The sequence below is a fragment of the Canis aureus genome, chromosome 21, assembly GCF_053574225.1.
Source record: "Canis aureus isolate CA01 chromosome 21, VMU_Caureus_v.1.0, whole genome shotgun sequence".
In the NCBI taxonomy this organism is placed as follows: Eukaryota; Metazoa; Chordata; class Mammalia; order Carnivora; family Canidae; genus Canis; species Canis aureus.
In genome coordinates, this window is record NC_135631.1 from 15,919,300 (window position 1) to 15,934,027 (window position 14,728).

At 37.5% G+C, this 14,728-nt stretch overlaps 2 protein-coding genes across 2 annotated transcripts; both read left to right on the forward strand.

Moving 5' to 3' along the window:
• Window positions 1-3,281: 3,281 nt before the first annotated feature.
• Window positions 3,282-4,223, forward strand: LOC144293314 (olfactory receptor 5D18-like). The gene has a single exon (XM_077864398.1). It carries the CDS (start codon window positions 3,282-3,284, stop codon window positions 4,221-4,223), a length of 942 nt encoding a protein of 313 aa, XP_077720524.1.
• Window positions 4,224-12,252: 8,029 nt separating this feature from the next.
• Window positions 12,253-13,188, forward strand: LOC144293315 (olfactory receptor 5L1-like). Its single transcript, XM_077864399.1, has one exon. It carries the CDS (start codon window positions 12,253-12,255, stop codon window positions 13,186-13,188), a length of 936 nt encoding a protein of 311 aa, XP_077720525.1.
• Window positions 13,189-14,728: the final 1,540 nt, after the last annotated feature.

Consider the following 14,728-nt stretch of genomic DNA (forward strand, 5'->3'; position numbering starts at 1 on the left):
GTGGGGAATATTTTTTGAAAAACAAAAAGCAAGGGATAAAAGCAAAGAGGTCAGACTAGCTGGGAGAGGTAGAGGTAGAAAGAGTAATAGAATAAGACAAGATTTCAAAGGGACTAGATCATTTTCCCAACTTGCTATTTAACCTTATAAATATTTCTACTTTAACTCTCAATGAGTCATAATGATCTAAAATATGAGTTCCTACACTTCTGCAATGGTCAAAGTGGAGGTAGGGAGGAAGGGGTTATGCCTGACATTTGGTAGTCACTCAATATTTGATAAGGATGCTTTTTTACTAGTTCCATAATATTGATAATTGTAGGAAGGTATGGGAGTAATCGCAGATTGGAAAAGTGATTTTAAAATATACATTTTTATATAAAATGCTCCTAACACTGCTCCAGGTTTTCAAGAATTACATCAGAAAAAGATGATTAATTTTAATTATTTATCTCATAACCTCAAGAGAATGGGGCAAGACATAATCCCTAGAGTTCATGTCCCAAAGGTTGTACTATACATATAAGAACATACCCACCAGTCCCAACCAGGAGCCACCTTACCTTTGCCATCAGCAGGTTTGTTTTAAGATTCTAGAGACAGATTGACATTAACTTCAATGTTAATATGGGAGGGGGAACTTACCCTTTAGATCTAGACGGTTCTTGAGAAATATTTAGTCACAGCAAAGTAACATATCTGAACATGCAAGGAAGAGAAACTGCATTTATTCACACATTTTTGTATGAGAGGACTTGGCTCAGATGAGCAAGAGGTACTTAGGGTATGAGAATAGAAGAGGTCTGAGAACTTTGGGGATGTGCCTTGTCTTGTTTCCATAAATTAGTGAAGAAATAGGCAAAGTAAGAAAGTGATTCAAATAAAATGAAACTAGCCGAGATTGAACAGACTCTCTTGTGAAAAAATTTAAAAGGGACCAGCTTTAATTAAGATTCTAAAGCAGGAAACACGTGTCTGAGCAAAAATTACAACAAAATGGAGAAAACATAGGTATGAAGATTCTAGCTGTTATATTTCTTGGATTCAATGATGTAGAAGATTTTTACTAATAATTTGACGACAATATTTGGGATGCAAGAACCATCACGTTAAATGTAACATTAGTTTAAAGTAAATTCTTAAATGCTTTAGATAAGTTAAATATTGTATTAAGCCAAAAACATAATAATCAGAATGTCTGGCTTCCTAATGGATTATCTTTTGAGGTTGTCTTTAATACTCAGATGTAGGAGTATAGGGACAGAGAGGGCCACTGAGGTTTCAGTATCAAATATGATCTGACATCTTTATTGATGGGCCATCTAAAACTATTTCTTGGGTTGTGAGATCAGAGATAATCTTACTGGAGTGATGATTACAAGTTTCCTGGTATGGAAGCACCTGGGTGGTTCAGTCAGTTGAGCATCTGACTCTTGATTTCGGATCAGGTCATGATCTTAGGGTCGTGGGATCCAGCTCATGCTCAGTGCAGAGTCTGTTTGTTCCTCTCCCTCTGCTCCTCCCCTCTCTTTCTCTCTCAAATAAATAAATAAAATCTTAGAAAAAAAAAGAGTTTCTTTGTATGGTAGGATCTCAGAGGTGTTGGGTACCAACTGAAGAGATATAACGATTCTTTTGTATTACTATTTTCTCCTAAAATGTCTTCGTTGTGCATTACTACCTCAAGTTTTGAATATTTTCTCCTTCAAGATAATATTGGGACAGAATGATATTCTCCACATCTTGAAGAGAGAGGAGAGATGAGGGGAGAGAGAGGGAAAGAGAGAGACAGAGAGAGACAGAGTCTTAGGCAAGGAAAGTTCCTTCTTCTTTTTTTTTTAAGATCTTATTTATTTATTCATGAGACACAGAGAGGCAGAAGCATAGACAGAGAAGAAGCAGAAAGCTCTCCCTCCTCCTGCAGGGAGCCCGATGCAGGACTCAATCCCAGGACTTTGGGATCACCACCTGAGACAAAGGCAGACACTCAGCCACTGAGCCACCCAGGCGTCCCAGACTGACTTTGAAAGTTTCAGAATCAGTCTTTACTACACTTAGTTATTTCTGGGAGAGCACATGTCCCTAAATTTCATTTTTATTTCATCCTGGTGCTGCTTTCTAGGGTGGCTCTGTGGTCTGTACACTGTCAGACAACCCTTTCCTATAAGTCCAGAGACCCTGGCTTGTCATAAATGGCAAGTATGATCATTAATAAAGGAAGTATATCAGTATCTATTACTAGAACATGGATCAGAGTCTGATGTGGCTGGGATTCTAATCAGGGTTCTAGTCACAGATGTGTAGATTGGTCCTTATTTGCATGTCATTGGGAAAGTCAAGGTTTGTCCAGTTTCTGTCTTGTCACCTCCAGAATAAGGGAATAGACATGATTATCTTTATCATCTATTCTAATTTTGATGCACTGAGGTAGGATTGACAATTGGGAACCCACTACTTGAGAAGAAAGCTCTGAAAAAACTAATTAAGATTTATTATTTTTTAAAGATTTTTAATTTATTTATTCATGAAAGACACACAGAGAGAGAGAGAGAGGCAGAGACACAGGTAGAGGGAGAAGTAGGCTCCATGCAGGGAGCCCGACGTGGGACTTGATCCTGGGTCTCCAGGATCAGGCCCTGGGCTTAAGGCGGCGCTAAAACACTGAGCTACCGGGCTGCCTGAGACTTATTCTTTTATATCAGATTTATATATTTATTTTTATATCAGATTTGCTGAGCCAGAAAAAATGTGTTATATGAAATTAATAATGAAGGCACAACTATAAAGTGTTAGGGGTATTTATTCTTAATGTCACAATATGAACCTATGGTATAAAATTAATTTGTTTGGAAATTCCTCATGTCTGTACTGATTATAAGGCTGATATCATCAGTCATACTTTACTAGCCATTTATCAACTTATAATGTTCAAGGAGAGCTGAGACTATTATAGGAAGATTTCATTTAAAATAACCGTAAAACCTTTTATCTCATATTCTAATTTGTAAATATTAAACATAACAGTTGAGAACTTTAAAAATTGACTTAAAAGTCAATAATTATATTGCTTTTTTACTTAAAATTTTAAAAATGATTTTCATCTTTTAGAATATTAGACGTTTAGCATTATCTTGCATAATAAACACATAGAGAAATTATGAAAAGATATTTTGCTTCCTCTTCCAGTCTTGGTAAAGGGTAAAGCAAGATTCTTACATCCTGACTCTCCTTAATATTTCTATTTTCAGGACAGACCCAGATTCTGACAAGCAGAAACCATCATGTTACTGTCAGAGAGAAATAAAAGTGGGGCTACATTCACTCTCTTGGGCTTCTCAGATTACCCAGAACTGCAAATCCCTCTCTTCTTGATTTTTCTGGCCATCTATAGTGTCACTGTTGTAGGTAATCTTGGGATGATAGTTATAATCAAGATTAACCCCAAGCTGCACACCCCCATGTACTTCTTCCTCAGCCACCTCTCAGTGGTGGATTTCTGCTACTCCTCCATCATTGCTCCCAAGGCCCTGGCAAACCTGGTTGCAGAAGACAGAACCATTTCATTTCCAGGATGTGTAGTACAGTTCTTTTTCTTTTGTACCTTTGTGGTAGCTGAATCCTTTTTATTAGCTGTGATGGCCTATGACCGCTTTGTGGCCATTTGCAATCCTCTGCTCTACACAGTGACAGTGTCCCAGAAGCTCTGTGCCATGCTGGTGGTCGGATCATATGCATGGGGAGTAGCATGTTCCTTGATACTCACTTGCTCTGTGGTCAAATTATCTTTTCAGGGTTTCAACACCATCAATCATTTCTTCTGTGAGTTCTCTGCATTGATCTCCCTGTCTTGCTCTGATACTTACACCAGTCAGTTGCTGCTTTTCATTTTTGCCACCTTTAATGAGGTCAGCACACTGCTCATCATTCTCTTGTCTTATGTATTTATCGTTGTCACCATCCTCAAGATGCGTTCAGCCAGTGGTCGCCACAAAGCCTTCTCCACCTGCGCCTCCCATCTGACTGCCATCACGATCTTCCATGGGACCATCCTTTTTCTCTACTGTGTGCCCAACTCCAAAAACTCAAGGCACACAGTCAAAGTGGCATCTGTGTTTTATACAGTGGTGATCGCCATGTTGAATCCCCTGATCTACAGTCTGAGAAATAAGGATGTCAAGGGTACAGTCAGTAAGTTAATAGGTACTAAAGTATTTTCTTTTTGAGCATTTTATTCTAGGAGCATTTGTCCCTGATATGTAAATAAAGTGTGCCCATAAAGGTTGGTTGATTGTAAAGATATCTTTAAAATTAATGAAGAGTTAATGTACAATGGGGAGGATGTAGATTTTGATTCAGAGACTACTCTTGACTCTATCTCTTGCTTATTGGGAAAAAATCAATAATCTCTCCCATCTTTGGTTTTTAATCTAGAATAATCATGGTAACATGAGCTAGCTCCTAATCTGATTGCGAAGACTAAAGGTAATATAGATATCATTTGGAAAACCTTGTATAAATCTTAATAAACATTAATTTCATCTCCTTTCTTATGGAGCACCTGGAATAGACTAGGCTCTCAATAATCACATGAATTTATCTCATAATATTACAAATATTTAAAATGAGACACAGTCTTCATCTTCAAGGAAGGCAAAACCAGTGTTGACAGTAAGGCAGTGAAGAAAGAGGCCCTTGTAGAAGGTAGAAAATGAAAGGTATCATAGAGTGTTTGAAAGAAAGAAAAGTTCAAGTCCATTTGGGGACTTTAGAGTAATGCCTTAAAAAAATAGGTACTGTTTGAACTTAGCTTTGGATAACAGGATGAACAAAGCTTTGGGAGCAAACAAGGTACAAGTTTTATTCAGAAGACCAAACCACGACAAAAATCAAGGAGGTCAAAATGTATTACTGAGTCAGTAATCCAACAAATATTTTATTGAGTGACTACTATGTAACATGTGTGGTTGTGTGTTGTATGTATAGGTTACTTGGCATGAGTGAAAAGTTGATGAGAGAAACATGGTCTGTATCCTGAATATGTGTTCAAAGGAGCTCCAGGGTGGCAGTGTGATAAACTATAAGAGGCTCCACCAAAGGCTTAAAGATGTGAGACCAGATCTCAGAAATTGTATATGCAAAAAGTAAACATAATGAGTGTCTGCCTCGCCCATATTTCATACTATTGTTCTGCCTATGAAGACATCAAAAATATTATCAATCCTTTATTTTTTTCCTGAACGTGATCATAATCTCTGAATCCTTCTCAACTGAACTCCCACTTTAAAAAAAAAGTACTGTAAACCAATTGGTTACCTAACTTTATTAAAAATACAATAAAAACCAAATAGTGATTAGCATAAAGGCCTATTTAATCTGGCAAATTAAAAATATCAGATCTCTGTAACATTAATAACTCACCTTACTTGAATACCTTGTATGTTTATTTTTCTCTCTATTCAATATGGCTAGTTAAAATTCCAAACAAATCATTAATATAATAAAAATAATTTTCCAGGTGTTCTGGCAAGGGAGAAAAATAATCTGGGGAACAGTTTTATATGGGCTCAATTAAGTTACTTGAAATGTAGATATTGTTTTAAACTTGATCATTATTAAAATTTCTGTTCATATGATTTTTAAAATGAGGAATCAATTAAATAACCATTTTATATGGAAAGATAAAATACATAAGAGACCGTGTTTTAGATATTAGATGTCTGATGAAGGAATGCTTTTCTCTTTTATTGACTTCTGTTTCTCTGAGTATCCTCAAATTTATCTTCCACTACACATCTGCACTTATACGATTCTTCATGCTACTTTTTTAAAAAAATTTTTTATAAGATTTTATTTATTTATTCATTAGAGACAGAGAGAGAGAGAGAGAGAGAGAGAGAGAGAGCAGAGGGAGAAGCAGGCTCCATGCAGGGAGCCCGACGTGGGACTTGATCCCAGGTCTCCAGGATCAGGCCCTAGGCTGAAAGCGGCGCTAAACCACTGAGCCACTGGGGCTGCCCTTCATGTTACTTTAAATTCAGGAAATTATTTGTATGCATCTTAAATTGAATCAACAATGGGTAATCCCTCATTGGGGAGAATTTTATTTTACTTCTGTCCTGGTTGGACAAAGGATGATTATTTTGTGGTAAAAGTAACACCAGCCATTTAGATTTTACTCTGGAGAAACCAAAGCCCATAACACTAAAGTGACCTGGCCAAGGTTGTACAAGCAATTGGTGACAGAATTAAAGCAGTCAGTTAAGACTCCAGACACATCAGCAAGCATTTTTTCCCCACTAATCACTAGTATACAACCTTCTATTTTTTTCATTTTCAAGCTGTCACATTTGCGACTGTTTATGGTAGATCCCGTTGCTTCTATATAGAACATGACATATTAGTAATCTACACATGTTTTGGTCATGGGCCTCTCAGTTTTGAAAGCATTTAATTTGCATGTAAAATATTTCATCATAAATTTAAATAGCAGCAAAAAGTGTGATTTCCATTGCAAAGCATAATTCATTTAAAAAACATAAATAAGAACATCTGAGGCAGATTTGTGTCTTTCATCTTCCTGAACTCATGTTCAACTCTACTCCCCTCCAATGAATATTATAATTTTATTAATCATAGTCATACTTTTTATTTCCCATAATCATAAAGCTTTTGGCAATATCGAAAGTTTCTTTTTCTGGAGTAAGCTAACCTTGTAATGTTGCAATAATTATTGTGCCACTAATCAAAAAGATAATTGTATTGCAAATTTGGATAAAATAGAATTAATCAATTAAAGAAAATGCATTTGCAAATATTTATTTTTATGAGAAATATTATATGTTTGGATTTTTATTTCAATTAATTAAATGTATCCTTGGAAAGACATCACTTAATTCTAGAGAGCAAGAGGGTTTAACATCACCTCTACTTCTACTTTTTAAAGATGAAAATACCAAGACTGGTTACGTTAAGGATCAGTGAGACTAGATTCTGTCAGGAAATCTTCTGTCTTTGTAATGTCACTCAAGTCTTTCAACTCCATTCAGGTTATGTTCCAATTTCTCACAATGATTTTTTTTCATCAGAAATTTTTAAAAACAATGCATTAAACAAACTTAGACTGAGTTCCTCCAATTTTGTCAAAAAATTGGGAGGTGGGGGAATTATATCTTTCAAAAGGATTTGTTACCCAGTTTGGTAGATTGCAAACATGGTCCAAATTCTCTAGTCCCCTGGTGTCTATGCCCGTGTACAGCTCTACTGAACACCTGGTGGAATCAATTTCTCCACTCCTGGAAGGGAGTCTGCTTTTATGGCTAACTTTGGTTAACAGAGGGTAGCTGATGTGACACTGTGCCTCTGAGAGGCATTGTGGCTGATTCACAATCTCTTGTGATAAAGTTGCCTAGTGAACAAACACAGAATAGCATATTGGATAATGAGAAACGTATCTCCATACCTCAGCATGGGAGCTGGCATCCAGCCAACAACCTCACCCGGGCATACAGCCCTCTTTGATCACCTACACTGCCAAGCTGGTATCATACACATAAACCAACCAAGCCTAGATCAGCCATGTCAGGATCAGATCAGCAGAGCTTACTTACTGACTCCGGTAATACTGGCCCATGCAATTAGTAGTTGTTGTTTTTAACTAATATGTTTCAGGGTGATTTGTCATACATGCATGGAACCACTCACATTCTTAATTTCTGAGAAGGTTACCACAAAGACCTTCCCAAGACTTTTCATCTAACAGTTAAGTATGTCTGCTATTCTTCCATTTTCCACTTGGAAGCACCTTGAGTAAAATAATATAATTTTAAAAATTGGGAAATTTGATTTCATTAAAACTCACCAATACAGGGAGTCTGGGTGGCTCAGTGGTTGAGCGTTTGCCTTTGGCTCAGGTCATGATCCCAGGGTCCTTGGATTGAGTCCCACATAGGGCTCCCCAAAGGGAGCCTCCTTCTCTCTCAGCCTGTGTCTCTGCCTCTCTCTCTCTCTCTCTCTCTGTCTTCCATGAATAAATAAATAAAAATGTTTTTTCAAAAAAAAGGAAAGAAAGAAAAGAGTGTTGGGGAAGTAAGAGGAAAAAAAAAACAAATAAATTCGCCAATCCAGTTTACTAAAATAGTATTATGTGTTTTAAACACACTTCATCAAAAACTTAGAGCTTCATCTTTATTAAATTTTTGGATGAGACCAAGAAATCAATTTCAATAATTTTTTTAAAAGAGAGGGATAGAGAGAGCTCACCAGCAGCAGGGAAGAGCAGAGGGAGAGAGAAAGAGGCAGAGAAAATCTTCAGCAGGCTCCACTCCCAGAGCAGAGCCCAACACGAGGCTTGGTCTTAACGACCCTGAGATCCTGACCTGAACGGAAATCAAGAGTTGGGGACTTAACCAATTGAGCCTACCAGGCACCCCTAGAATTTTTATATTAAAAAAAATACTTGCCATGTCTTTAAGTCTAATAAAAATAGATAAAGCCACTTTCCTCTGAGTGGGTTGCCCGGATGATGTAGAGCATCGTTACCAAAGATACTCTTTATAGATGCTGTCATGAGACTGTTTCCTTCAGAAGGATGATTTTTATGACAATAGCCGGAGGGTGCACTAAGAAGAAAACGAATAGGTGTTAAACAAATATTGTCATTGATCTACTATATGTCTGATTTCATGACATCTCTATATTGGTTAAAATACATGTCCTAAAGCCATTAATTATCATGAAAAGGAGCATATATTAAACAGGGAAGTGCATAAGCAGCATCTTAAGTGCTTTAAGCTGCATCTAAATCTGATGTTGATGTTGGAAGGGTATATATATATATATGCCAGAGAGAAACAAGAGGTCCTAACATGGGTTTTGAAGTGTAAGCAAACTTCAGAACTGCCTGGAAAACAATATTTCAAAATGTTCTTATGTTTTAGGTTTTGGAAGTTTGCTATTTTTTTTAAATAAGGGATCTTTGCTTCTGAAAAGAAAAGAATTAATGAAAGTGGTAGGTGGAAAGGATATCCAGAAACATACTTCAAACTCAGGGAATTATCAGATGAATCAATCTTAGGAAAATGCATGTACATTATTGAAAACTGATTATCTTAACTAATTATATCCATGGAACTCTTGAAATGCTTGACTGTATGCAAGGGCACAAACCACAGGCAGCAGTCTGCACCCCCTTGGTTTAGAAGGCATTATATATCCAGTGAAGGAACAGACTTAGGAGAACCCTTGAGCCAACTCTGTTTAATGGACTCTGGTGTCCAGCAGGGAGATGCCATCCCAGCACCATCGACAGTTCTGCTTTTCCTCACTCAGTCATATGGGTGGCACAGATCAAAAAGCAGCACGTGGTCTCATTTTATCAGAGATTACCTGTGTGACTTTGGGCAAGTTACAACAGTCTGTGCCTCAGTGACCTTATCATAAAGGCGTGTAACTACACTGACCTGTTTATAATTTTATAAAGATAAAATGTGTTAATAGTTGTATTCAGAATAGTACCTAGGACACAGAAAGTGGCCAGTAATGTGAATATTTTAATATTCTCAGTAAATACCTGTTTCTGGTATTTGATGGAACTCGGACTTGACTTCAGACCCTACGCCTTCCAGGAAAGAGCTTTTGAGTACAATACAGGCAGAGTCAATAAGACCTATTCATATATTTCATAATGACGGTATGATCCCTGCTTCTCAGAGCAGCGCTTGGTTGCAGCATACGATGCTCTGCGATTTATCATGAACTCTGAGAAGAACTTTGTTGGATTATAATAATGTGTACCAAGCTGGAATAACTTTTCTCCCTGTTTATATCTCATAGAAATCATTAGTTGTTTGAGTCTCGGGATGGTATGGTTTTCTTGAGATCTCATTGATATCCCACAGAGATCAGTAATTGTTTTGGGAAGCTTAAGGAATATTATGAGTCCCAGAGACACATACACACAAAAACATAAAGCATTTCCCTGATAGCATCTTCAGAAACAGAGGAAGCAACTTTTACCCACAGGTCAGCTGGGCTACACTCTCTTTCCTTGGGAATGGAGATAAATATTTTCTGGGAGTTAGAAGCTTTTTATCTTTTTTTTTCTTATAAGAGTAATTTATTATAGTCATGTATACAAGACTGTAGTACTAAACATATATTTTTAAAAACATGTGTTTGGCTCTTTCTTTAATTAGAAATTGTTTTAAGAAATGCCATGTTTGGATCGCTTCCTTATGAAAACATTTTTCCTTTGTGCATTGAGAAACAATCTTAATGGAGAATGGATGGAACCTGGCAGACTGCATGGTTACTCTGATGCAGAGGGCAGCCGGAAGGGGCCCTCCATCCAGTTTGTGGAGAGGCACAGACATGGGGACCACCTGTGAAGCAGAAAAGAGAGGAATTATTTTGGTTTTGGGCACCACACTTAGAAATATTATCCTATTGTAAGTTTCTCAACCTTGGTACCATTGACCTTTTGGGCCACATAATATTTGTGTGTTTGTGTGTGTTGTTGGTATGTGGGGTTGGGGGAGGCAGGGCTGGGGCTGCCAGGTGCATCTTAAGAGTGGTCAGCAGTATTCCTGGTTTCTACCCACTAGATGTCACTAGCATCCCTCCCTAGGGTGACAACCCAGAAAAGTCTTCAGCAGAGCCAACTGTCCCAGAGGGATCAAAATCCCTCCTGGTTAAGAACTACTTCTCTACAAATAACCAACAGTCTGATTTTTTCACCTTTAGACTTGTAAACAGGCAATGTTTTCAAAATCATATACAACATTGAGCTCAGAAAAAGACAACTCCTTTTTAACTGGCTGTTGAAGAGAGAAAACCGTATTATCAGAACAATTATTTGTTTTCACCGTGGGATTTCTTAAGGCACATATATATGCTTTGCTTCTTTGAAATCATTTTATTAAGGAGGATATATCTGACCATGTTGAATTTTAGTGCAGACTGTCTTTCCTCCGGGAATCATCAATGTATCTCCTCATCATGAATTAAAGTACGTTTCTACATTTTTTAAAGGATTAAAATAAAATATTCATGGTTCATGGATTTTGTGAGGATTAAATATGCGAAGAAACTGATATATACATATATAATATTCTATCTGTGCAATCTGGCTTACTATTTTTAAACTTATCATTTTTTCATAGTTACTTGTCAGGTCATTAAATGTTCTTCAAAAATATCACCTTAATAGTTGCATAGTTTTCCATAATATATATGTGTCATAGCTTTGACCCTTTGCCTTTTACTTGACACTTAATTTCTGAGTTTTACTATCATAAACAGTGTTACAATGCAGCAGCAAATATTTAATGCTTTCATATATACATCTCTGATTGGTTCTTCAAATAAATTTAAAGCAGTGAATGCATTTGTCATATAGGTCATTATAAGGCTTCAGAGTCATAGAAACTTTTTTTTAAAGATTTATTTATTTATTCATGATAGACACACACACACACAGAGGCAGAGACACAGGCAGATGGAGAAACAGGCTCCTTGCAGGGAGCCTGATGAGGGACTTGATCCTGGATCCTGGGATCATGACCTGAGCCGAAAGCAGGCGCTCAATCGCTGAGCCACCCAGGCCTCCCAAGGAACTTTGAATCTAAGCACAAATTCCCTCAGTAATGGCCTGTGTTGAAAAGTATAATTGACAAAATCACTATGTTAATTTTATAGAAAAAAAATGCAGGTATGGAGCACAAAAGCAACTTCTCCATCTAAACCATATTGATAAAAAATGAACACTTATGGATTAATAATCTTCAATACCAAAGAATTTTCATCATTTCAGTGGAAAACAGAGAATACTGTGTATTTCAAAAATTTATTTCCTGCGATCTCAACATTTTCAGTACTCATTAAACATTCTGCCTGGAAAGAGGGATTTGAATTTCATGAAACAATCTGGCTAATTCAATAATGTTTGATGTTTTTCTAATGATTCAACTTCAAGCTCAAAATTGGGTAGGACTCGTTTAAGCAATCATATAAGATGTAATGGATATGAATGTTTTTGTGTGATCTCTCAGACTGTGACCTTATGCATCTTTGCTACAACGCCTGCACATTTCCTAAACTTTATAAAAGCAATGTCCTGTTTCTTCACGTGCACAAAAATTAATTACCTTACCTATTATCACATCTTTATTTAGAAGATAGTCAAAAAATGAATTTGGGATCATATAATGGAGAGTAACTATTAATATTTTCCTCCAGCCTCAATAAAGTGAAAACATGGGTGAGGAGAACTGCACCAGTGTGACAGAATTCATTCTGCTTGGATTAGCAGATGCCCCAGAGCTGAGAGTCTTCCTCTTCCTGCTGTTTCTTCTCATCTATGGAGTCACTGTTTTGGGAAATCTGGGCATGATCGCAGTGATTCAGGTCAGCTCTCAGCTTCACACTCCCATGTATTTTTTCCTCAGCCACTTGTCCTTTGTGGATTTTTGCTACTCCACGATCATCGTGCCAAAGATGCTGCCCAATATCTTAAACAGGGACAAAGTCATCTCCTTCCTCGGTTGCATGGTGCAGTTCTATTTATTTTGTACATGTGTGGTAACTGAGGTCTTCCTGTTAGCTGTGATGGCCTATGACCGCTTCGTGGCCATCTGCAACCCACTGCTGTACATGGTCACCATGTCCCAGAATCTCTGTATGGAGCTGGTGTCCTGCTGCTACCTCTGTGGGACGGCCTGTTCTCTGATCCACTTGTGTTTAGCCCTTCAGATCCCATCCTATAGATCAGATGTGATTAACCACTTCTTTTGTGATCTACCCCCTCTCTTATCTCTTGCTTGCTCTGATGTCACTATGAATGAACTGTTGCTGTACATCGTGGCCACCTTCAACGAGCTCACCACCATCCTGATCATCCTTACCTCCTATTTGCTGATTCTCATCACCATCCTGAGGATGCGCTCTGCAGAGGGAAGGCGCAAAGCCTTTTCCACCTGTGCCTCCCACCTCACAGCCATCCTTGTCTTCCATGGAACAATCCTTTTCATTTATTGTCGGCCGGGTTCGGGCAACAGTATGGATGCTGACAAGGTGGCCACAGTGTTCTACACCATAGTGATTCCCATGCTGAACCCCCTCATCTATAGTCTGAGGAATAAGGATGTGAAAGAAGCTCTCAGGAAAGTGATGAGCTCCAAAATGTTTTCCTAGAAAATCTTTTCTTAGCAGGACTCAGAGTCCCAAAGTGGAGGCTGGTGGACACGTGAATGGGTGGGTTGTAATGTTGGAGTGGAGGGAAGAGCCAGGATGTAGGAGTGATCCTTTTTTATTATCTTGCCTTTGTGCCTCTTCAATTTGCTTCCAGGTTAGGACTGACCACATTTCAAACTTGAAGCCTACTTCTTTGCTTTCCTTCAATCTAGTGTCTTAAATGGATATGAGTAATGCACTCTTCAGACGCATTTAGTTTGCTCTAAAACCTTTTTGAAATTAATGAAGAACACTTGAGGATAACACTTTCTTTCAGTACCTATTATGGAACCTTGGTCTTTTCCAAGGTTGAATTTTTCTTAGTTTTCAATGAAGTACACATCTTTGTTCAACAGTTTATGTACAGAATGAGATTTCCACATGGATATGGGTCTATGATATGCTTGTATCTTTTTTAAGATTTATTGCCTATATCTGGTTTTTGTTATTATTTTTGCTGTTGTTGTTGCAGTGTCCAGTGATTTTGGAACTTCAGGTATGATCTCATGTGAAAATATGGGGATAGTACTAATGATGACTTCCCATGAACGTTAGGAAAACTAAAGTACATGTCATGTGCAAAGAGCCTAGAATGATCCCTGGCACACATTTAGTTCTCCTTCTCTTCCCCCTCCCTCTCTTATATTGTACTTCTATACATATGTACTGCCTGTCTCATAACTTCACACACACTCATATATACACATATATATGAGTGAAATTATGAGACAGACAGTATATATGAGTGTGGATATATATAAAATCTCCAGACACACATAAACTTGCCATTACTGAATAATCAGTACTATCAGTACCTGTATTTCTGACTTAGGTCACTCATCCCACTTTTTGTTTGTTTTTTTAATTTGTGTCTCCATTCTAACTCTCCATTGTGGATAAGATGCTACCACTAGAAGTGGAATTCTAATCTATTTGTAGAACACATAAATATTTAATTTTTGAGCTAAATTATGGAAGGAGCTCAGTTGTCCATCAACTGATGTATATTATAAAGATAGGAGATATACATATATATTAATATATATATAAATATTACTCAGCCATCAAAAATAATGGAATCTTGCCATTTGCAATGATGTGAATGGAGCTAGACTGTACTATGCAAAGTGAAATAAGTCAGTCAGGGAAAGATAATCATCACATGATTTTACTTATATAATTTAAGAAACAAAGCAGATGATCATGGGGGGGAAAGAGAGGCAAACCAGAAAACAGGTTCCTAACTACAGAGAAGAAACTGAGCTTTTAAATAAATAAAATCTTTAAAAAAAAAAAAAAAAAAAGGGCAGCCCGGGTGGTGCAGCCGTTTAGCGACCCCTGTGGCCCGGGGTGTGATCCTGGAGACCCGGGATCGAGTCCCACATCAGGCTCCCTGCGTGGAGCCTGCTTCTCCCTCTCTCTGTGTCTCTGCCTCTCTCTGTATTTAATTAAATAAATTAAATCTTAAAAAAAAAAAGGGAAAGAAACTGAGCTTTGCTGG